Here is a 25,280-nt window from a genome sequence, read left to right on the forward strand (position 1 = left end):
CAAGACGTATAGATATATATTTTTAATAAGACAACACGTGAGACGAGGTCAGAGCTTTTATTACTTTCTTACGTTGCGCCGAATCAATTTTCTCGCGGAGAAGGCTAATAATAAGGATTTATCGTCGAATAATTAATAAATAAACCGAACTGTGCTTGCTGAAAGCGACGACACGTGTCGCGTAGAAACAGAGACGAAATTGCGAGACAATGGCAGCCTCATACCGCAATGTTCGCTGCTCTGTTTTATTTGAAAAGAACATGTGTGAAAACGCAAGTGGGCGTTTTTCATTTGCAACTTTTAGCGACATTTGCGCTGACTTGAATTAACTCGAATCGATAGCTCCGGTGCAGACGAATGAGAAGTATTTATCACGTAGAAGTTAAAGCGCGCGATATACTGGCATGAGTAACTTACAATTAGAGATACATAAAATCAATTTACTTTTCGTGCTAACGGTGAAATTGATTAAACGTGAGTCGGTCCTAATTTTAATTGTATATTAAATAGTTTCACGTGTTTCTTATATAACTGCATAATTGAAGGATCTTTATTCTTAAGATTATATTTCTGAATTATATTTTTATCCATTTCTGAAAAGATTTTATTATATATTTCCAGTGAGTTTGAAACTCACTGAACTTACAGACTTACTAAACGATGCGAATAGATTCCAACGTAATTATGTGTCGGAAACAGAAGGAGAAGAAAGATGGATCGAAACTAATTTCTGCCTCTTTATATTACACAGTTGGAAAATTTGTGTAAAATTTTTACGTGTCCCAAACAGTCCACTCTAATTTTTATGTTAATTTAACTTAGAATGAATACATATGTTAGGAAGTAACATAAATATTATGTAAAAAATTAACACGAAAAATATAATACTGCAACAATTTGTAAGCAAATTGTAGAACCATATTTTTAATTTAACGCTTCATAAATTTAAAATAATATTTTTTTAATTGAATTAATATTTAATGTGTTGAATTGACATGAATTTATTTATTTAGTTTAGAATTTACATTTAAAATACATTATTTTTACATTATTTGTTTATTTACTCAAATTATTTATACACTAAGAAATGTACACTCGAATGTAGGTATTTAAAAAAATCAACATAACTATAATAAGAATTTTAGGAGGGTTTCACCACTGCCAACTAAAATTAGGTTATTTTTATGAATTTTTATATAAGGAAAATTTAGATATTATATATAAAAAGATGCGAGTTTTTTTTTAAAATTATTTAACATTTAAATAGCAAAACATTTTTTTTATTTAAAAAAAGATGCATTTTAAATGGATGCCTTTAAATGGCGATCGAATTAGGGATCATTAGAAAAACCACCTTCATATCTGCCTAGCTGCCTCCCCCCCCCTCTCCCCACTTAATCAAATAGCCAGGTAGCCAATTTGGTTCCTCGCGAAACTAATATAACTTTTTTCAATTTTGCTTCCATGTGATCCTTTTATGATTTTTCATCATTTTTTATGTTCTTAATTTTTAATAAAATTTTCAATTATATAAAATGAATTTTTATTTAATTGTCTACCTAGAAAGACTGAAGTCAATTTGGTTTCTTTATCCGATCTTTCTAGTGTTAAGTGGGGGGGAGAGGGCAGCTAGGTAGACGTCTTCATGGTAGCTGCAAATAAAATCTGAAAATAAAATCCCTTCGATTTTTGTTAATTATATCGTTATCCCTGGTAAAATAAAGTCAATTGCATAAAATTTAAAAAAAAGTATGGCATTAAAAAAATTTGATTTTTATCATAACAATTTATTACTTTTTTGTTTATAAAAAATCGAATTTTTGTTGTAAGAACTTAATTCCACTAGACGTGTGCAAAAGAAAATAATTAAGAAAAATAACGAAGAGGTTATCTTAATTAGTTTTTGAGTTATCATTCCAAGGAAAGACATGGTTTCGAGAAAAATGCATTTGAATTTTATTATTCGACTTTTTTCATGTGTAACAAACGTTTCAGTCCACTTACGATTAATCATGTAATAAACTTTCCATTTCTTCATATTCATCAAAATCGTTTTCGTTTTTTTAAAGTCAACAAAGGTAAAAGTCCCCTTAATACAAGTACAAAAAATATTTTTACTATTTATTTTATTTTATGTATTACAATATTGTTGAATATATTAATATTACATATTAATCATCATATTATTTTATATTATATTAATATATTTTTTATATTATACTAATATCTTATATTAATTTAGGTGATATTTCGTTTAGGTGCATTTCTTCTTTTCCTTTGTTTCCTGCAACTCGTAGTTTAAACAGAGAGCCGAACTCGCTGATACACAATGACGCGGATTAAATGGAAAATAGAAATGGAAATATATATCGCAAACTACCGGTTCCGGTCAACCATACTAAACAGGAAGCACCCAAGTATTGCTGATCTTTGATGGAGCGTGATCACTTATGCACAACGGTAATATTACAAGCGATAATAATGTAAATGATAACGGATACAAAATACCGTTTATACGTAAGTGATACCGTCGTACATTTTATTATCTGCCATCTAGATGAACGTCGATTTTCTTGTTCACACACTGTGTCGATATACGATATTTTTTCGTAAAGATCCACAAACTATGTCGTTCTCGCAAAAAGGGCAGTAGATAGTATTTTAAACATAGATAAATATAGGCTGATATACTATATCTATCTGTACAACGACATGATAAGCGAAAAACCAATGGAAAAAAACAGTTTTGTTGAAATATTTGCAAACTGGAGAACAAAAAAAAATAATTATGTTGGACTATTAAAATAATTATATTTAATGCTTAAACTGATTGCAGGAATGTTAAAGTTTTTTGTACTATTGTCAATTATTATTATATTTGCTAATAATTATTTTGATGATCCAACATAATTATTTTCAAATTTATAAGGTACCGATCTTGTAACTTTTTCCCTATGGCGAAAACGTGAAAAGTGAAAAACTTCATTAACTTTAATGACATGAACTTTTACTTTTCACATTGTATTTTCGCCCTAAGGAAAAAGTTACATGTTCTGTACTCTGCATGGAAACGACGATTTTGCTGAAGTATCGAAAAATTTTGTTGGATCAAAATAATTGGAATGCTCAAATTAATTACTAGAATGTCAGAACTTGTTGAATTTTTGGAACTAATTAATTTGAAGATCCAACAAAATTATTTTCGGATCTGTATTTACCTAAATTTTTTCAACAGAATTCTTTCCATGTGCATTTATTTTTAAGTATTTCAACAAAATCATTCTTTCCATGCAAGATAATTGACCGCGATTGACCGCGATTGACAAATGAGAACAGTAATTATTTTGATGGCTTAACAAAATTATTTTCGGCTCTAAAATTTTTGATGATAATTTAGCAAAATCGTCCTTTCTATGTATATCTAGTCATTTTGAGATATTTGAGCAAAATCATTTTCTTTATGCAAGACTAATTGATCACGATTGTACAGGGTATTTCAATTTATCCGTCTTTTCATTTAATGGTGTAGAACAGTATCTTATAAAACCCGCTACATAGATTATTGCCAGGTTGATAGTTCGTATAAATGTAAACAATCGTGCCGAGTTTCATGGCGATCGATTCAGTTGATTATAAACATTCAGCAAAGAAAACTGTTGAGCTCTGCAAAACATTGTTTTCAAAAATTTGGGACAAAGAGATTGGCTTTCCAATTTATCAGAGCTTAATCCAATGGATCTTTCTGTGTGATCTATTATGGAGTCCAGAGCTTGTGCACAAGTCTGTTAATGCATTAAAAAAATCATTAAGTAAGGCATAGAACAACATTACCATTGAGAAACTTACGGTCATCATTGATAATTTCTCTAAACGGTTGCGGATATGCATGAAAGCAAAGGATTATATCGAATAAAGTATGCAATTAATTTGAACGTCGTATTAGTACAAATATTTTCTATAAATTTTGTTTCCATGTAACAATTATTAATAAAGTTGTGACTATTTAAAAAAAAAACGGATAATATTGGAATACCCTGTACGTTACGCAATTGAAATCTTCACGAGCACTCGAAAGAAAAAAAAAAGAAGTGTTAGATCATTAGTGACACATTGCATATCAATGATCCATTATTATAATCGGCAATGGAAATATTCTTCTTGTGTTACACAGCAATTTTATTTGATAATTTCAATTTTTTATGCGGAATCATCATTTTCTCTGCAGTCATTCGATCAACAACCGACTCGTACTATTGACGTTAACAGCGTGTAGTAATAAATATACGCGTTATATGTTTTTCTCTTCTTAAAGGCGACACAACTTGGCTCGCTTCAACGAATCCAATAACAAAGTCGTTCGCAGCGGAAATCGCCGGGATTGCTTCAGCCGGCGACGGCAGACAACGTGGCGACGAGGATTATCCCGATCAGCATCAACGAGACTCAACATCATTCTCGTTCTCGATAACGTCTCATCCGTGAAAACTTTTGGCAGCACGTCGTACCAATGAAATTTGCATCGTTTCGCGTACCATTCCAAGATCCTTGCGTCTGTTAAAGTGGTACAAATTCTTCGAGCGCGCAGTAACAATCGCATTTTGTTCGCCGCTAAACACAATAGTCATCGACGAAAATCGCACGAGGAAATATCCGCCAAGCTAAGTCTTCTTCGATATCTCGGAAAGTTCTCGACGATTCCACGACTCCACGATAAATTTCTTCAAGCTGTTCATCGTTGTGAACTACGTGCCGTTCGCGTTCAGCCCGGAAAGATGTCTTTTCCCATGTCTTGCACTCGAGTTTCATGAAGTTTTGCACTGAAAAAGGTGCCAAGGATGAGATCACGCGTGCACCTGTATAAACGACACTCGCGCAAAATTCTCAGTAAAACTGTTGCAAACGGTGTAAATCAAACAAAACGGTTTTACTGAAGTGTCTAAAAATTTAACTATACAGATTTGAAGATAATTTTGTTGGATAAAATATTTAAATAGCGATACTCAATTGCGTTGTTAGAATGTCAAAATTTATCATAATGTTCGATCGCCGCAGATAATTATTTTGATTGTTCAGTGTAATTATTTTCAAATCTGTGTATCTAACTAAATTTTTCGATCTTTCAGTAAAACCGTTCTTTCCATTACCGAGAAAATTATAAGCTTGATGAGCAATAAATAAGTTTAAATTCGTGTTAGAGTGATAACTCTAATATTTTAAAAGTGTACAAAAATGGCGAAAGAATTTTTAGACTCAAAATAATTATGTATGACATTCAAGCTAGTTTTTAGAATGTCAAAATATTATTTTCATAATGCTTGAGAGTTTCCTCCATAATTATTATTATAATCCAACAAAATCATTTTCAGATAGTACAGGATCCGGCAAAATGATCTCCCACATTTTTAAATTATTAAAGATTAAAATGTGGGAGATCATTTTGCCGGACCCTGTACTTCAATAAAATTTCTTTCCGTTCAGCAATAATAATAACATCGATTGCCAATTAAGCCTGAATAACAGACAAGTTTAAATTCGTACCAAATAACTCTATAACATTTTACAAGTGTATGAAGATTGCAAAATAATTTTGTATTTTTTCTATTCAGTCACGCAAATAATACCTTCGAGTTCACATTAAGCTGTTTTTTTTTCTTGCTTGACAATCATAACTAATTGAGCGATATTCTTCCGCTTGTGATTTATTGAAAATTCTTTGAAAATTCTGAAATGTTTCTAGACGTTCTTCTTTTACAAAAATTTAATACTGGTAAATTCTGATTAAATATTTATTTTGAGTAATAAAAGCACTGTTGTTTAGTTCTTTTAATATTCGAAATAAATAATTTTCAGTATTAAATTAGCCAGTATTAATTGGATTTCTGTGGAAGAAAATAGAAATTGGCGATCTGTACCGTCAGTTCTACAGTCCCTCCAGTTTGGCCTTTTTCCCACGACACACTCCCGACAATCGCTCGAGCGATTCGCGTGCCGGGATTCCTTCGCGCTCGCGGTCGCTTTACTCACTTGGATGATAATTGATACCGAGCACGTGCTTACCAGTAATCGTCACGCGCTCGAGCCAAGATGGATCGTCCCGTCGTCGACCACTTGGATGACCACGCAAAACAGCTATATAATAGCGCGTACATAATAGCGTGGATTTTATCGCATTGAGACGCACGCGATAAAATTCAAGCGAAATTCTTTAAGAAATCCCCCTTTGAAGGCACGCCTCATCATAATGAATTAATTACCGCTCTCATTATGCCTCAACCTTTACATCTTCATTAGAGATAGCTGGTACCTAACAATAATCCGGCTGATTCTACATAGCAATTTGATGACGAAAACTGACTTCACATAGTTACGTTGGAATCTTTAATCGTTTAGTGAATCACGAGACAAGACACGCCGACTATAATTTATATGGCTTACTATAGACAAGCGTTTAGATGCCTTGTGGCTTATTACGACCACTTATTTCGCTCAGCTTCTTTTCTCGCATTGTCGTTTGCGTAATCGTGACGGAAGCGCGGCGAGAGAGCCAAGATAAAATACGTATATTTTTTTCATCGTGCCACGTTCACGGTGGCAATTAATCTCGAAATGTTTACCGAGTGTATCGAGGCCACATCAAAGTTGAGATGATCGAACAAGATAAAAGGAGATTTTTCAAGTTAAAATCAGTTTGGAAGTTTTTCGTAGCAGACAAAATTCTCCGTGAGCGATGCGAAAGTAGATCGCGATTGTTCAGCCGGAATCGTTGAAGGGTTCAACGCGTACGATGATGGTGGGCGTCGACCTTGAATCAGCTGTTTATTCTCAATGCCGACGAGTATATTAATACACCGCGTGAAAGACCGTCCTGCAGTGAAAGACGTTGTACTCTCAGGTCGCGTGGCAACGTTTTGTGGAATCTATCGAGTGCGTTATCATGTAACGAACCTCCGCGAAAGTCGTCCTTCGTATCCGAAAACACCTGTTGATTGAAGCGGGAATAATTTCGATTGTTTTTTCGTGTTAAGAAAGTGAGAAACTTTTATACAAAAGTTGTTCGCGCATTGGTGTTATAGTTGGAAGTTAGTAACAAGAAGGACGTAATATTTTCGATCGTATGAGAGGAAATGATCGCGTGATCATTTGGTAATATATATGTTTATTGTTATGTAACAAAATTGATGAAAAGTCAAACAAATGAGTAATTAATTAGGTCAAAGATTAAAATTAGTTTATTGAGAGAAACGTTAAGAAGGGATTAAATCTATTAAATAAGGAATTAGAGAAGAAGGGATTAAATTTAATTTCTCATTAATATACAATGCATGGAACGTTTCAACTATACTAAGTTTACTTCAGCCAAATTATAATGTAAAATAAGTTAAGAGTTTGGAAACAAATTGATTTATATTATATAGGGTTTACTACCTGGAATTTTCGGGGAATTTTTTTTACTCTTAAAATATTAGATACTTTATTTACTCTTGAAACTGTAGATAGATGTAATCTCGTGAATTTCTGTTTTTTATACTGAAAAAAATGATGTTATATCAACATTATTTTAATTTTAAAACAATCCTGTTGATTCAATAACGGTTTAATGAATAAATAAAATTTTATTAAAACAGGAGATGTATTTGTTTTATTAATAGCGTAACTGAATTAACATTAAAAATTATTTTCAATTAAAATAATGTTTGCTGTTGACATAACATCTTTCTTTTTCAATATATTGATTTACAATGTATAAGTTTGTGTTATTTATATTTGTCTTGTTTATTTAAAAGTTGCTATCTAGAATTGTCATCTAGAATTTTGAACAAAAGTACTTGGAAATTTCAGAAATTTTTAGGAAAGTTTTCTACAATATTTCAGACAAATACTCCGATATACAAAATACTTAATATGCAATAAAATAATATGTAATAAAATAATATAATATATTATATACAGTCGACAAGAGATTTATATTATAATTTGATGTTTTTCTATTTTCTATGTTATTTATATTTATATTTTTTAATTATAATGTATATAATATATAATCTGTTAAATTATTAAAAACAAAATCTTGCAAAAATTAAAAAAGTGTTAAATATAATTATAAATCTCTTTTAATGTACGTGTATTGTATATATTATATTATATTATTATAGGTTATATTTTATGTTATATATAAATATACACACTATCTATATATATATATATATATATATTTGTTTGTATTTGAGCCACGCGCGATATTTTCATTATTATACTATCATATGCAACAAAATCACAATTACCATATGTTAACAAAGCGGAGGAGATTCAATTGTTAGCAGATTTCGTAGAAATAGAGAGTGAGTAGGGACGGATGTAGCGCGCAGCATACGTCATGATACTAATTGTCGTGGTAATTCCAGTAACGGATTACCCAGTTTTACACACATTGTTTCTGTGACATATTGCCGCGTGGCGTATGATAAGACTCTTGTGGTGAATTTCCTTGTGATACCTCCGAGATAAAACGATATAAAATCGCGGTTATCGGCTCTTCACGGGACACTGTACCGCGAGTATCGTTTTTAATTTTGCGTTTCTCTTTTTTAGTGAAATATCGCGTTATCCCAAGAGATACGCATACATACTTCAGGTCGAAAGTTTGGAAAACACTTTTAAAAAATTGGCCTTTTTTTTGGATCACTTACTAAAATATCCACGTTTATTTAACAATAATTTTTCTAGATCCAATAACAGTTATGGAATCTAAAGAATTATTGTTACAGAAACGCATTGTTATGAATATTTCAGTAAGTGATTCCAGGAATGTCAATTTAAAAAAAATTATTTTCAAACTTTGGCCTGGAATGTACGTACAAAGGAATGAAGAAAATATGATGCATTTAAAAATAAAAAAGGAGCTAGCTAATTTTTTTCTCTTTTTCTCGTTCTCTCTCTCTCTCTCTCACTCACATACACACACACACACACATACTCATACTTAATTCTTTTTGTTCTGCCTCGTCGGGAACGAATCGAGAATCGTGACACTTCTGAGAGAAATTTATCAGCGATAAAGCATTTTTTTTCAACTTTGCTCGCTCGTTTGCAAGATGTTTCGCATGATCCGTCACGTGCCTACGTCTGCCAGGCCGCTCAGATCGGGTCCACGAGCCGAATAGCGTTTTACGTCACGCGCCAGCACGCGGTAAACAAGTAATTCGCGCACGACGGAGCTTGGCGTTCGGCCAAAGAACCGCTAAAGTTCCAATCGCTATGCCCTTTCGTCTTACGCGATCTTGCGTACAATGCTGCGACGTCTGGTCCATGACTCGCAGATGCGCTCTTATGACTCGAATCGCACTTAGCGGAATCCATGGCCATTATTTTAATTGTTCCGCTTCCCACGGTATACATCCACGAGGATGCTCTCAGACAGAGAGAGAGGGTAGATTGGAAATCCAAAAAGGAGCTTAGAAGAAGAAGAAAGAGACAAAGAGAATTGCAGATAATGTATGTATAGGGATAGGGATAGGCGCTATGTCGCTGGCGCATTGCGGTAAGCGGTAGGTACGCGCTCTATTTCGCGATCGCATCGACGTAGCTTAGCGTTACGTATGTATGGGGAACTATATAAGAACGGGAGAGAAGCCCGACCTTGCGCGCGAGAACGATAATTCTTGCCTTCTTTTTCAGCTTCCTCGATGGAGGGCACCGGCAACGACAAGCAGAACGAGTCGGACGAGTGCGACGTGAACGGGGACAATAGGAAGCGAGACGACGACGATTCGACTGGGCAGGAGGACGTCGATCGGAAGATGAAGGCGGAGGACAAACGTGAGTCTCTGGAGAACATGAATTTGAAGAATGAGATGAAGACGCTGAAGAAGACGCTGTCGGCCGACGACGAGGAGGCCGATGAGGAGGACGAGGGCAGCAAGGAGTCCGCCGACGAGGAGGAGCGCAAGGAAACGCAACCAGGTGGTGAGAAGAAGGAACAGGAGTCATCCAGCGACAGTACATCCACCAGCACTACCGACGACGAGTCCGAAACCAGTTCGGAGGACAAGACGGAGCCGTCAAAGCCGGAAACGGTTCAGACGACGCAAACGGAAGCGACTTCGCGAGAGGAATCGAAGGAGAGCACTTCCAAGAACGAGGATACGACGGACGATAGCGATATCGAGGATGATTTGGTTTCGGCGATCAATTACAACACAATCACCTCTTTGGCGGCGCTTAAGGATATGTTACAGTCTTCTGGGGAGGACTCCGACGGTGTGGATAGTTTCTTCCATCATTATTTCCTATCGCATGTAAACCGGCTGCCGTCGAGGAATCAGACGCATAGTCCATATCCCTGGGGCAGGAGATTGTCGGAGTGTCGAGAAGAGGACGAGTACGAGACCGAGGAAGGTGAGGGAAGGCATGGGTTTGTAACTTTGAAGAGAGTTTTTGGGAGTTAATTACTCCGGATTAAACCGGATTCCCGCAGACAATTACGAGAAAAGCGTGCAGTTACGAAATATAAGCTATTGCGAGGAGCCTGTCCAATGAGGGCTAAGATTAGCTTAACGTGCTCGCGTTTGGCAACGCGCGGTGCGAAAAGTCACTCCACTTAGGTAACGATCGCTTTTAAGCGTATTTATAACGCGTATTTCTCTCCTCTCTCTGGAATTAGAGAGATACGATCCTTGACCGTTTACAAGGACATAATCGACTTTGAGATGCTTTAGACCAAAAATTTGGAAAATTTGGAAAATTTTAACGTTTTTTAAAATTTGATATTTTTGGGATTACTTATAATATTAAAATGTCCATAACGATGTTTTTTTAATACTTCTTTAGATCTATAAATTGATTTTGAGTCTGAAGAATTATTTAAAGAAGAGACAAAATTTGATTTTCGGTTAAAGCGGATCTTGGTGCTTGATAATATTTATGTACAAAGTAAATACATTAGAAACACACTGTATTTTTCAGTTCTATAAATTATCGCGTCGATTCAGTTTGTCAGACTTAATTGAAACGCAATCATGAACTGAAGTTTATGATTGTTTATACCGTCTCCTTGAAAAGTAATGTTCTCTCACTGATTATTTCGCCAATTATCTTCACATGCCTCAGTAATCGAATTAATAAGACATTCGCACGGAATGAGAAAGATTCAGGCTTAAATTCCAACTCAGATAATTTTTCGCAATAAGTTCTTCACAATGTTTTAAGATATATTATTACATACTTATTATTATTACATTGACGAGCAAGGTAATTTATGAGATTATTTCCATATAAAAAAAATATTGTTTTTTTGATGTATCTAAAAATTTAGCTGAATATCTGAAATCAGATCTGAAAAGAATTTTGTTTGTCCATTAAAATAATTATGTAAGATGCTCAAACTTGTTGCTCGAATGTTGCTCAAAATTTATTGCAGCATGCTTGAAATTCTTATGTAAGTATTATGATAGTCCAATAAAATTATCTTGAGTCTGTATGTAGCTAAATTTTTAAATAATTCAACAAAATTTGTTTTTTCCGTGCAATTTTAGTTTATGATTGCGTTTATAAAATTGAACAATGTATTTGCAAATTTACATATAAATATATAATTAAGTACCAAGATCCGTTTTATTTATTAAATCAGATTTTTTAAAATATAAATTTATTAGTCTAAATTTCACTTATAATTGAAGAATTATAGATACTTTAGTAAGTATCCCAAAAATATCAATTTTTTAAAAATATTTCCAAACTTTTTTGACCTAGAGTGCGTATAGAATATTAAAATATCACGATATTATAATATTTACCTCGCGCGTTTCTTTACTGCCTTCACGTTACTGTCTTAATCACGTTACTATTTTAATCACGTTACGAAAGATTTATAATTGTATTTGACGTTTTCCTATTCCTGCAAATATTGCTCTTAATAATTTAATAGCATCGACCGACTTTTATCGATGCGCAATAGTCTTGTCGCGTCACTGCGAATTTTCCGACGATCCAACGGGGTCACAGACGCGCCTTTGTGCCACTCCTCGACCTTGAAACTCCACACGTGAATTGTATAACGAGAGCTTTGTCATTTCCACGGCGTTTCAGAAACTCTAATCGCGATGACTTTTACAGGGAAGAACGTTGATAGCCCGAGCGTCGATAACAAGAAGGATACATCGAAGACACAGATCGAAAAGACGGACAGCATCTCCTCCAAGACATCGAAGGCGTCGAGTCCGTCGTCTTCGGAGAATTCTAGTTCGGAGAAGATCGACGAGAAGTCTTTGGCGACGTCCAGTGTGTCGGATGCAAAACCACCGTCACCGTCGTTAATAGTGACAACGACGATGACGACGACGACGACGACGATGACGACGACGCCGACGACGATGACGACGATGACGATGACGACGACGACGACGATGACGACGACGATGACGACGACGATGACGACGCCGACGACGGGCGCGACCATGGCGACGACGACGGTCGCGACGTCGGTTTCCGGTAGATTTACAACATCCACTGTGACGTCACCGACGTCGACGACGAAACCTCCACTACGAAGGCGGCATACCACCGGTCCAGGCATGACCTTCCCCGCTACGGATCCTCCTTCGTATTCCACTAGCATGACCTTTTCGAGAACCAGTCCGTTGCCCAGCCCGCATTTCGACAAACGGTTCTTTGACAGTAGCCTGATCGAGATGAAAAGCCAGGCGAGCAGCACCAGCACTCTCGATTATGACTCCACGGAGGAGGTGTGGGTGCGCAGGATGGATCTCGTGCAGGAGAAGAAACGACGGGTGAGTGAACCATTATCTCGAGTATTAACCCGCATGATATTAACGAGACGCGCCAAGAATCTCCTGCTTTTAATGCTCCGGTTGCTACGAAACTGTAATGACTACCTAGGAACTATCTGATATTGCAACAGTACTTGTTGCTCGTGTTGGTGAGGTAGAAAAATCGTGTACTGAGTAAATTTACTCATGGTAGCACGTTGCTAAAATATAGTAGCAAATATAATAGATAAATATGAATGTAAAAGAACGATTGTAAAGAAATTAATTTCATTTGTTGAAATGAAATTGATTTCTTCGCAATCGTTTTTTTTTTTTTTTACTATCGGTTTGTTATACGCGCTATGTATTTAAAAAAGAATGAATTTTTTAAATAGAATTTACACGTGCAATGCAATTGTTCGACTGAATTGAACAAGTGTCACTCCAAAATTATCGAACTGATGGCCGCGTTTAATAGAAAAAGCAGCTTTGTAATTGTGATAAAATTAATAGATAAACACACTCATATTTAAAAAAAAAACATATGAAAATAAAATAAGTTATTTATTAAAATTCTTTAATATGATTAAAAGTTAATATCGTCAAACATATTCTGGTTTTTAGTTCTTTACTAAATCTAAATGTATTATAATCGAATCATATTAAAAAATCTTACAGTTGCAAAGCTGCTTTTTCTGCTGAACGCAGTATATTGTTGATATTATAATTCATATGTTTAGTAAAAGAGCGCATTCTTTTTTTTTTGCACACATCATATATATTTAATTGATGAAGTGTGCATAAAATGTCCAACGAACGACAATATATTTTATCGTAAATTTTTCCTTCGAGAAGAATAACCTTCGCTTAAATGAAAACATATTATTTTATGCGTTATCCCTTTAAGGATCGAACTAACGACATGTAGACAATCGCGCCTCGTCGGCGTCGGCGTTCCATTTGTTCCGTCCTATAATTGCACCAATTAACCAATTGCTGCGAGTGGAGGCAGTCCCGTAAATTTGTTTACAGCGATCCCAACCGGTCGATTCTTACGAAAGCGGCTCATACGAGTAATCCCATCGTTTCTTCCTTTCGCGAATCGCTCGTTGTTTTCTCGTCGATTGCGCCATGATTATTCGTCGATTGTACGTCAACGCAACGAAATTGAATACTTTGTCATCGTTCTCATGTTTGCGTGTGTCTTTCTCGACAATGCTTTATTAAAATACGCTTTATTAAAACGCTCGATGATGCGCGCCGTCATTATTGTATAAATGATTGATAACGCAATTTCGTGTGGCCCTGAATATTACGGTCGCATTGCTCATTTTGTCGGTTTACTTCTTTTTCTCTTTTTTTGTTCATTCGAAGTTTTTTTTCCTTTTTTTTTTCCTTTTTTTTTTCAATGCGTCATTGTGCCTGCTGAATAAGGTTTTTGCATTTTTATTAGCTCGCTCTTGTTACGTTCCTTTTGCATGGTGAATAGCGTAAAATCGTCATTGTGAAGATATTTGCTATTAGCACGGCTTCCGTAAGTAGCAGACCTAATATATTCAATCGCATGTCTTTAAAAAAAAGATATATATAGAATCGGTAGAGAGAACTTCGAAAGGACTTTTGCTTTTCTTCTATTTCCTCTTCTTTTTTTCTTCTGAGAATTATATATTTGGCGAGTTAGTTGACGGAGTTTCTTTCCAATGGAACAATCGATGAGAAACGAGTCGAATGTAGGAAATAATGATTGTGAATTTCAGAGTAATTTTCCGTCTTGCAATAGACAAACGATCCTTGCACAATCATTAATTTTTTTGAGAGATTAATTTTAAAAGACAAGGATGTCGAAATAAAAATAAACTGAGTTTATTTTTACAACTGACAAATAGCAAGGTTATTGTTAATTATCTGTTTAACTGGTATAAGTGGTAGAAAACTTGAGACATTTTAAAATATCAATTTAATCGTTACTATAGTTATAAATATGTATAAATATGTATATATACATAAATATGTACAACGAATGTAAAATATTCCACGTACGACAAATCATTTTTATGTAAATATAAAAATTCAGAAAAAATTGCATAATTATCAGTTACATAAATCAATTACATAAATTAAACAAAAATTATAATATCAATTATACCTGATTTTTTAAAATGCTGTTGGCACAAAACAAGATGTAGCAAAACCATTTTTTCCGTGTTGATGTTAAAAAGTAATGAAGAGAAGACTAGATTATGTGTTTCTAAATGTCATATCATTTGCCCCAGATCTCCCGATGCGGCTGTAACGTTTTACGGAAGGGGTGAAACGAAGTGGTACAAGGCTTCCTTTAAGCTCTATCGATTCACTCGAAGGAGAAATTACTGATGCCTCTCATGGCGAGGTCTTATGATGGATAAATATTTTGACGTGTCCATCGTGCGTATCTTTACCTTGTTATAAGAGTATCGAAATATTAATTGGAACAACGAAGCAACCTCAAATATCTTACATCGAAGCTTGGTCACTATTTGCATTTTTCCCAGGATCGCTGTACATTTTTATCTCTCATCATTTCAGATCACTGTGCATATCGCGCGCTTAGCGATTCTTTCAATTTTTTAAGAAGTTTTATGATTCATTAAAATCAATGTTGATCTTTAACATTTATAGTTCGTCTGTTTGATTTAATATTATATTTTATGTAATCAGAAAAAGAAAGAAAGAGAATGAAATAATTCCATAATCTTATTGGAAAAAACAGATTTGCTAAAGTATCTTAAAAATTTGGATAGATTTCAGATCTGAAAATAATTTGATTTGAATGATCCGATGATGATAATTATGTAGACATTCAAACTGATTTCTAGACTGTCAAAACTTTTTGCAGCATTCCTCATAAATGCCTTACGTAATAATTCTGATAGTTCAGAATTATTACGTAGTCAACAAAATTAAATTATAGGTCTGAGCTAAATTAAAAAAAAAATTCAGCAAAACAGTTCTTCCTTTGTAGTTGATGATAATGCTGCAAAAAGTTTTAACATTCTAGGAACTAGTTTCAACATCTTACATAATTATTTGATAGACAGTAAAATTACTTTTAGATCTGAATCTAGTTGAATTTTTAGATATTTCAATAAAATTGTTTTTTCGGTGTAGTAGTTTTCAAAAAGAACGATAAATGAAATTAGAAAAATAAAACAAATAGAACCCAAAAAAAGAAAGGTAAGAGATATGAAAGCAAAGCGATATTTAATTTCTGAGACGTGCACACGTGCGTTATGCCAATATTGTCACTATTGATAATTGATGTTCCGTCTTTAACGGCGCGACTGTAGGCGGTAGGATAAGCTTTTTACGTGTAAGAAAACAAGCTAGCAGTATCACAATAAAATTCCGCTAAAAATGGATCGCCACGCGGACGTTGCACGGAATTATTCTTGATGACGTCAACAATAATGTCATTATGACAATTGTCCAGAGAATATCATTATCGGTATGTTTCACTGTCAATTAAATGAGAGAAACGAACGCATATCTGAATTCTCATATCCACGTGCCGTCAGTCAACATTGAGATCTTGATAGATACGAATTTTTATGAATCTTTCAAAACCGCAGTTTTAAAATTAGTCTGTATTGCATCGATTTTTTTGCTATAACGAAAAGCTTTAATTATTACTTGTCTTTAACTCTACATTGCTGTGTGTTAAAAAAAAAAAAAATAGCATATTCAGGAGCTCATCAAAATCGGAGACAGATAATGGATTTCTTTTCGAAAAGTACATTCGATTTTTTTATATTTCTATTACGTTTTCATTAATTTAGTATAGAGTTTATCAAAGAGACGATTTACACCGTGATACATATCAATTTACTCCATCTATCGGGATAAATTGATTACAATGCAGCACACTCGTATTTCATTTACTACAAAGAAACTGCACAGTGTACAAAATCTTTTGTAGCGTGAAAATTTAGAGAAAAATTCTTTCTATCATATTAGTACATTTTACTCTCTAAATCTGAATCAGTAGATAATCACTGAGATATCAGTGCAAAGTATGCCATTGGATAATTAGTGACTATTCACTGATTAGAGACTTCAGACTTAGAGAGTAAGTACAGTAATTAATTGTTTATAATAATTGTTAAAAATTCGAAACTGTAAAAACTTGTAAAAACTATGCCAACGAGCTTCAGTCTCCCTCTATCTAAAAATTTGGTTAGATATAGATCTGAAAATAATGTTGTTAAAACCATCAAAATAATTATTCATGTAGAACGCTTAAACTAGTTGCTATATAGAATATTGAAACTTTTTCCAATATTACCATCAATGCTTAAATATTTTATAGCACTTAATTATTTTAATAGTCTGACAAAATTATTTTAGATCTGCATTTACATTTATCTAAATTTTTTAATATTTCAGCAAAACCGTTCTTTCCATATAGATCTGAATATAATCTTGAATCAACAAAATAATTATATAGAATGTTCAAACTGGTTGCTACATAGATGTTAAAATTTTTTGCAGCATTATTAACGCTTAAGCATTTTGTATAATTATTTTGATGATGTAACTAGTTATTTTTAGATTTGTATCTAGCAAAATTTTTACACTTCAGCAAAATTATTCGTTTTGTATGCGGCGCAGTAAACAGACAACGCTTACCGCGAAGCGAACGATGACCGTTGCTCGAAGGAGAATCGTTATCGCGATAACGCGTTGCGAAAAGATAGTGGTCGTGAGATAATTTGAGCACCCTATCCGTGACACTTGTCATTCAGTGTCGGAATCTCGATGGATGGACGCATGATATCTAACGAAATGAACACCTGGGAAGCGCGTCGTTTTCATCTCGATGATCGCGAGAGGATGTCGGTGACCTTGGTCGGGAAAGTGCGGAAGTACTCTCTGATGCCGCATTTGGACCGTTGCCCGGAGTATCATGGGACTTATAAGGTATTTTGCGAGGTGTTCCTTTTGCTCATGCAAAATTAATACATCTCGCTCTCGCGCGGCTGATATATATTCATCCATGTCAACTCTGGCAAGAGGTGTGGTTCTTCAACGGAGAGGAGCAAGATAGATAGACAGATAGAGAGAAAGAAAGAGAGAGAAACAGTGAATGAAGAAGAGATTGGAGATGAGAACCGCTCGAAGGTCGCCATCCTGTCGCGCCCTTCTTCGATCCCATCTCCCATTGTGCTCCACGGGAATTCACGTGAATGCGCATAACGAACATCCACGCGGGGCGCCTATCAATATCCCTTTTATGCGCTAAGCAATTTGTTATTTCGCAATTATATTTCGACCCATCGTTAGTCTCTCGCTGAAAAAGGTCTGGTAATAATAATCAAGCTAGATGATGATTTCACTAAGGCTTTGGTGTAATAATTTCAATCAAACGTTGGGTTTATATAACTAAAATCAACTGAACTTTAATTTTTATTTTTACTTTTTTAAAAAATTATTTTTTTTTATTATTGCCAATAATAATGTTTGGTTACTATTGTTATGTTTGGTAACATTTACTAAATATTGTATAAATGCGCTAAACGAAATACATTTAGCAGATATTACCAGACTTTTTCAATACTCGCCTCGCAGTAATGAATGTATTTTTTTTTTTAAACATTGTTGCGCATACAAACACGAAACAACAATTTCCCAAACTGTTCTTACCATAAAGAGTCTCTCGGAAATTTCACTTCGAACATTCTCTTTTCTCGTTAAAAAGATTTATAGATAAAAATATCGATGTCATTTGCTACAACAACGGCACAACTCAAAAAACAAATAGTGAATTCGGTTGGACGCACAAGTGTGCACTGGTGCATACTAAAGCTGTTGTACACTGATTTAATTGGACTGTAAAAGTGACATGCAAATATTTTGATTTATAAAATGCATATTTCACTTAACAGCACACAACAAAATGCATTGAAGATTTCACGGTTTAACCTGTTTCTATATTTATATTAAACACATTTTTACATTTCAGTTTGTGTACGACGGTTTTAATATAAGCGCTTCCAGTTGAATTTGCTTAAAGTTTTCTATAAAATAAATGTTTTGAATCATTAAAATTTTGTAATATTTATTTTGAAGTACAATTTTGATAATAAATGATTCAGAGGAATATAAATATATTTAGGAATATAAATATATTCCTAAAAAATATTTTTTTTATGTTTCCATTCTCTTTTTATGTACAACAAAAAAATGTTTTTATGTACTGAAAAAAATTACTAAATCTTAATACATATTTTTTTGAATATAGTATTACTAAGTAAACATTTAGTTGTAGCAAATAAATATTTATTTAATAAAAAAATGATAATTAAATCAATAAAGTTTAAATCAAATAGTTCTTGTACTAAATAAATATATTATTATATTTAGTAAATTTGCTTAAAACTTTATTTAAACAAATATTTATTAAAATTTAATATTTATATTGGAAACAAAAATTGAATTACAGGAAAATGAGCGATAACGAGACAGTTTTGTAAACTATGGAAAGTACGAATTCTTGTCGCTTAAGTGAAGTATTAATTATTTGTTTTTTTTTTTATAAACGCTAGGAACAATTACATCATTAACTGACGCATTTCAGCTGATAAAGTATGATTCATAATCTGTTGTATAGCGCGATGTGCTGTTGACCAAGTAACAGAATAAAAATAGATCCGACTTGTTAAAACATTCTAGGAGATGCGAACATCAGGCGAAACGATCGTACGGTGCCATTCGTTGGACATTTCCCAGAGTGAATCTCTTCTTGGACGAGTTCCAAAGATATTATTATTATTATGTAATTGGATACGCCTATCTTATTTATCTCCTCTTTTTCTTTAATATTCGAATAAATCAATGCAAAATTTCTCGCTGCACTCGCGGGCGTATCTTGCATTGCACTCATCGCGGTTGAGAAGAGCTTACAAATGCAAGAATGTGTGTGTAAATAATCGCGCTGTATCGTCTATCGTGCGATTAAATAGCGATATCTAATCACCGCTTCTCGCGTTGTCTTCAGCTTATAATATTGGGTCATCTAAAAAGTATCCGCGGTTTTTTGTCACTAGATGGTGTTGATGGTCAACACTTTGGCGGATACTTTTTAGATGACCCAATAATTCCCATGAGAAGTCGTTAGAATTGTAACTGAAAGTCCCTGAATGTTTTCAGGATTCCGTGCGAACAACTCGATCGATCGTCTCTAAAAGCACTTTCTTCTTTTCAGGAGCTTGGTTCGCAACCACTACCAACGATCGTGACCGAGGATACGGATAACTCCGGGCATGTTTCTCAAGGTCATAGGCCACGAGCAGGTGAGTTCGTAATTGACGATCGTGCATGCCGGCCATTATATTTTCTTCTCTTCCGGGGCACGCGAATATATTCACTTTTTGTAAGGAGATCCATATCGCATAATTATTATTTGTTTATCTGTGTGGCAGAAAATTGATATTTTTTTAAATACGCAAAGTAGTCTATGCGAGTGAAGATCAGTAATTATTGGAAATATTTTACACATTCAATACTACTATCAGTACTAACAAATACTGACAATATTATTTACGACCGGTTAATATTGATAAATTAATGTAGAATATTGATAGTGAGAGAGCCGGATTTATTCATTCTCGAGTATCTCCTACAGAAGCGGCACTGATACTCGAGAATCTAGAAATCCAGATCACATCAATAATACTTTTATACTATTATACAGTATTCTTTGACTGACAATATTATTAATCGTGTATGTCCATATTACGTTGAACGATTTGCAAATAAAATAGTAGAATCATAGTAACCAAAGTTATGGAATAATTATACACTATATTTATAGAAATAATTTGACTTGCAGATACGTGGGGATCGCACTCGAAGACGATCAGAAAGTCGTCTTACGGGAGCGCACCTAGTTCTGGAAAATCTACGCCGCTTCCGCAGCCAGCAGAACCGTCGAGTTCGTCGAGTTCCGGCAAAAGCGGCCGAAAGACTTCCGGTACTCGGTCCGGTTCCACCAGTCGCAGTAATAGTCGCAGTAATAGCGCGGAACGTCGAAGAAGTGGCGGTGGTACGGATGACACTGCTAGCCCTACGAGAAAGCCGGCGCTCTTCGACGCTTTCAGGCCGAGGAGCAAGTCGGACGCCAGCAAGAGGAAGCCCAGTATTATAGCTAATATGAAAAGTGCCGTTCAGGTACAAGCAAGAGAACAATATACGATATGCATTATAAAATTACAGTAGAAATGTGATACGTATGATTAGTGATTATGGTTGCCATCTTTCAAGTCCTGTTGATAGATGACTCTTTTTATCGGAGATCGATTATCTACCGAAACTATTATTGCCTTGTAATCGATCTCTCTAAAGAAAAAGATTATCAGCTTGGCGCTTTCCGCTGTAGATTTCTTTTCAAAACCGAAGGAAAATCAATGCGTGTATAAAAAATTGAATAGAATTTATTCACTTCAACGTACATAATTCAAAAAAGGAACTTGATTTATTACTTTCATCTATTCTTTTGTCTACAATCTACAGTCTACTATACTAATCTACCAATCTAAATATATCAATATACCAATAATATATCAATCTAAATCTAAATTTCTTTGTATTTATTCCTTTCATGGATCTTTGGTATTCACACTATTACAGTCTTATATACAATACTTTCTCTAATGCATTTCCTTTTATCTATTCCTACCATTACACACATACATCTCTATTTCTTTCTCATTTCTACCTCTTTCTACATGAGTATGAAAATGAAGAAAGCTGATATCATTTGTACATTACCGTTTCATAAAAAAAAGATTATAAAAATTTAGAGTTAGTTAAAGAGCCGAAGATTCGTTTAAAAAAAAAATCTTCGACCACAGAAGTGGCAACCATGATCGTGATATGTTAAATTATATAAAATCCTTCAATTTTGAAAAATTTGTATTAAAACTATAATTTTAATTGTTATCAGTCTACAAAAGGAATGGTTTCGTTAAGTATCTAAAAATTTAATTAGATATAGATTTGAAAATAATTTTATATATTGGACTATAAAATAATTACATACATAAAACACTTAAGCATGATGAGCAACGTTGCGAAGAATTTTGACATTTCAATAATCATCTTCTATATAATCATTTGAATGATCCAACAAAATTATTTTCAAAAGCTAAGTTTCTAGATACTTTTAGCAATTGTTGTTTCCGTATAGAAGTTTATTGGAAATATCACATTTTAGAAAGCTCATACATTACTATTAAGTATTAGGTGTTGGAATTAATTCGTAGCGTTTTACAAGTGATGGGAAGTACTTTCATTAATGTATTTTTTAATGCTCATGTGAAATAAATAACATTCTTTCATTAAAAACGCTACGAATTAATTCCAACACCTAATACATTATAACATTATACATTATAACATTACTAATTTCTTTATTATATGATTGTCCAGCATTCCTTGCATAGAAGTTCGCATGGAAGCTCGTCGGTGGATGTACATACGGAGAAGGAGCATCATAGAGAAAGCCAGAAGGAACAAAAGGAGAATAGAGACCAAGGAAGCGGTCGGCCTAGAGCTGGATCCGAGAGCAGCAGGAATCCTGTGAGCAAAGTCATGGATCTCATTAGGCACAGGAGCCACAGTGCCTTGAGCGCGGAGGACAAGCGGAAAGCGGTAAGCGGTTCTTTACTATTCATAACTGACATGCCAAGCAATAATAGTTGCATTTATATCTCAATATTTATCAATTCAAGTAATATCTCGAATTATATCACGTGAAAGATTGTGGTAGGCCTTTCATTTAGATGCTATGAGAGATCTGACTATACCGCATTTAGATTCACATATTACGACTCTTGATTAAAAATATCAGAGCTGTATGTCTACTGACATTTAACGTAACGTTCTACATGTATGCAGGCTGTTATGTCAATCTTCGAATTTGTATTTAGTTTTTTACGTGTCGAATACGGATATTGAACTGTGAGACAGTTTCAAATTATGATGTGTGTGATAACTATAATCTAGAAAATACATATCATTCGAGCATAATCAACAACACGCATCTAGTATCCGCTTCAGTAAAGGCAGACGTCTTTTTTATCGTGTGCTCGTATTGAGAGTAGGCAAGCACGCTCTCTACCTTCTCATCGTTCGATTCTTAACTCGGGGCATTGTCGGAGGAAATTATTACCTGTCAAGCTTGCACGCTGAATAATACATCGTATCGTCAAATAACGCAACGTGTTATATATGTAAATGCGATTGCAATTAGATACGTAACTAGGGAAAAACGTAATAGTTACGATGTTCACGAGAGATGCGTTAAAGATTCATCGCTGGTGCATTGAGAACATTTTTTATTATTGATAATTGCGCAAAGCTATAAAAAATGATATTAAAAATGTATTATTGCATGCTTTATGTGATATATTTATTACGTTATTACTATAGAAAGACTTTTACGGCCAAATTGTGTTTTATGAATAAATTATTGAGAGAATTTTCTATAAATTTGATGTAAAAAATGATCTATATTTTAGAAATAAAATTATAATAAAGTTGAAAACAGAATAGATTAGTTTTCAATCTGTTTATATTCGAACTGTGTTTACTATTTGAAGTCATTGAAGATAATCAACTTAATTTGTGTACTTTAGAAATACAGTGGCTGCCAAAAGTTTCCAGTTTGCCAATGATTAATTTTATTGTATCGTTTAGATAAAAAATATTGCAAATAAAAATCTTAGTATACAAATACTTAATATATTTTATGTTTAAAATATTGTGTTTAAATTGATTATAACAAGATTTTTATTAACTTATAATGTAAATTAAAAACAGATTGACAAAAATTATCCGTAAAATTATATCGCTCATATGCTACAACAACAATATAATTAAAAAATTATTATTATATTTTAATTGCTTACAGAAAAGAAACTTAAAAAATCAGAATATACCTATTTTAAAAGAACATACATAATTGTATTACTTATAATTGTATAATCAATTATTACATGCAAATTGCAGTTCAAAATTAATATTACAAAATTTTAATGTTCCAAACATTAAAATTCGTCTTCTGGAAAAACTTTTTTAAATTGTGCCATTGTTGTAACAAATGAACGATATATTGACTGGAAATTTTGGGCAGGCACTGTAAATTTTACTACAATTTATCTTTAATAGTTTCAAATAATAAAAACATCAAAGAATCAATTAAAATATTATTGCTTTACATTTATATTCGCCACATAGCTTTTTCTCTTTGGTGGAGCATTTAATATTTTTATTTTATCTTCATCTTATTATTTCTGGCTTCAGGATACGCGTGCTGGCACAGTTTGGCTGTTAAAGTCTACGTAGAAATATCTCGGTAATTGAGATACATTTGTTTACTCAAGATGATTAACATGACATAAAAGAGCATAGAGCTCGGCAACATCTGCTTGATTAATTACGGTAGGCGAGAAAGACGTTTCTTCTTCGCGCATTATGAAGATGACTCGGCGTGATCGGCGATCAGGCGAGTTCGCGACAGTTCCTCGGGAACAGGTGTGTGTTGCCTTGGTGCTTGCGAAAGAGCACAACGAGTGCAGTCGAGCACGGTCGCTGCTAGTGGGAGGTAGCATTTTTCGTACGTATACTTGTGTCAAACGGAAAGAGAGACGGGAAAGAAAGAGAGAGAGACGCATTTTTCACGCAGTGACGCCGCTTACATACGACATCAAACATGTAAAAGAAGAAAAACAACCGCATTGCTTCCGCGACAGTGCATGTGTATCGGTTGACTCTTGGATGACTCGAAGAAACTTACAGGAGTGATTGATGTTAATTGGAATAATCATACAAAAGAGAGAGAAAGTGAGAGAAAAAGAAACAAAGAGAGAGAGAGAAAGAGAAACGAATTAACTTAACAAGTAATATTACATCAGTATTATAATTTTCTACTTCTTCTCCAAGACTCCTTTTGGATTTCCGGTTCACTAATTTCTTATTTAAAAATATAAATGTAATATAACACATATTGTGATACTTAATTGTTGAGTAGGAAATTATAATATTGATGTAATATTATTAATGGTATTTATTGAGAGTTTCTGTCTCAAAGTGAAGACACCGAGAATCGTTGTTGATCTCTTCTACGGATTAAAGCCAACTCAAGGATTCTTGACAACACGTGTCCAAATTGTAGCGATTCGTAGAAGCATTCTCCTGCGGTTACGTTACAAGATACAGATATCGCGCCTTCGCGGAATCGCTGAAGCAGAATTCCGAGGGTAGATGCGTCGGAGAAGAGAGAGACTCCGAAGAACGTGCATACGAATCCTAAAAGATTTACGATTCTCGCGGCTTCGTCGGCGCGACCTAGATGAAGATGCGATCCTCTTGCCATTAAGAATGGCAAGGCGGCTTAATGTCACGTCGGGTTACCAACAATATGAAATTTGCAATGGAAAAATCTTGAGCCCGGTTTATGACATGCTTTTCAAATCGCGA

The 25,280-nt window shown here is 34.1% G+C and overlaps 1 protein-coding gene across 3 annotated transcripts in view; it reads left to right on the forward strand.

Moving 5' to 3' along the window:
- The window catches only part of SNF4Agamma (SNF4/AMP-activated protein kinase gamma subunit), a 79,084-nt gene that overhangs the window by 4,107 nt on the left and 49,697 nt on the right, over window positions 1-25,280 (forward strand). For all 3 annotated transcript variants that reach the window (XM_011066460.2, XM_087408096.1, XM_087408095.1), the window contains exons 2-6: window positions 9,676-10,395; window positions 12,112-12,785; window positions 20,005-20,092; window positions 20,632-20,969; window positions 22,230-22,451. In XM_011066460.2, the coding sequence (XP_011064762.2) occupies window positions 9,684-10,395; window positions 12,112-12,785; window positions 20,005-20,092; window positions 20,632-20,969; window positions 22,230-22,451 (2,034 nt within the window). In that variant the 5' untranslated portion in view covers window positions 9,676-9,683. The remainder of the gene's footprint in view (window positions 1-9,675; window positions 10,396-12,111; window positions 12,786-20,004; window positions 20,093-20,631; window positions 20,970-22,229; window positions 22,452-25,280) is intronic.

The sequence above is a fragment of the Acromyrmex echinatior genome, chromosome 7, assembly GCF_024713525.1.
Source record: "Acromyrmex echinatior isolate Ae372 chromosome 7, ASM2471352v2, whole genome shotgun sequence".
NCBI classification, from domain to species: Eukaryota; Metazoa; Arthropoda; class Insecta; order Hymenoptera; family Formicidae; genus Acromyrmex; species Acromyrmex echinatior.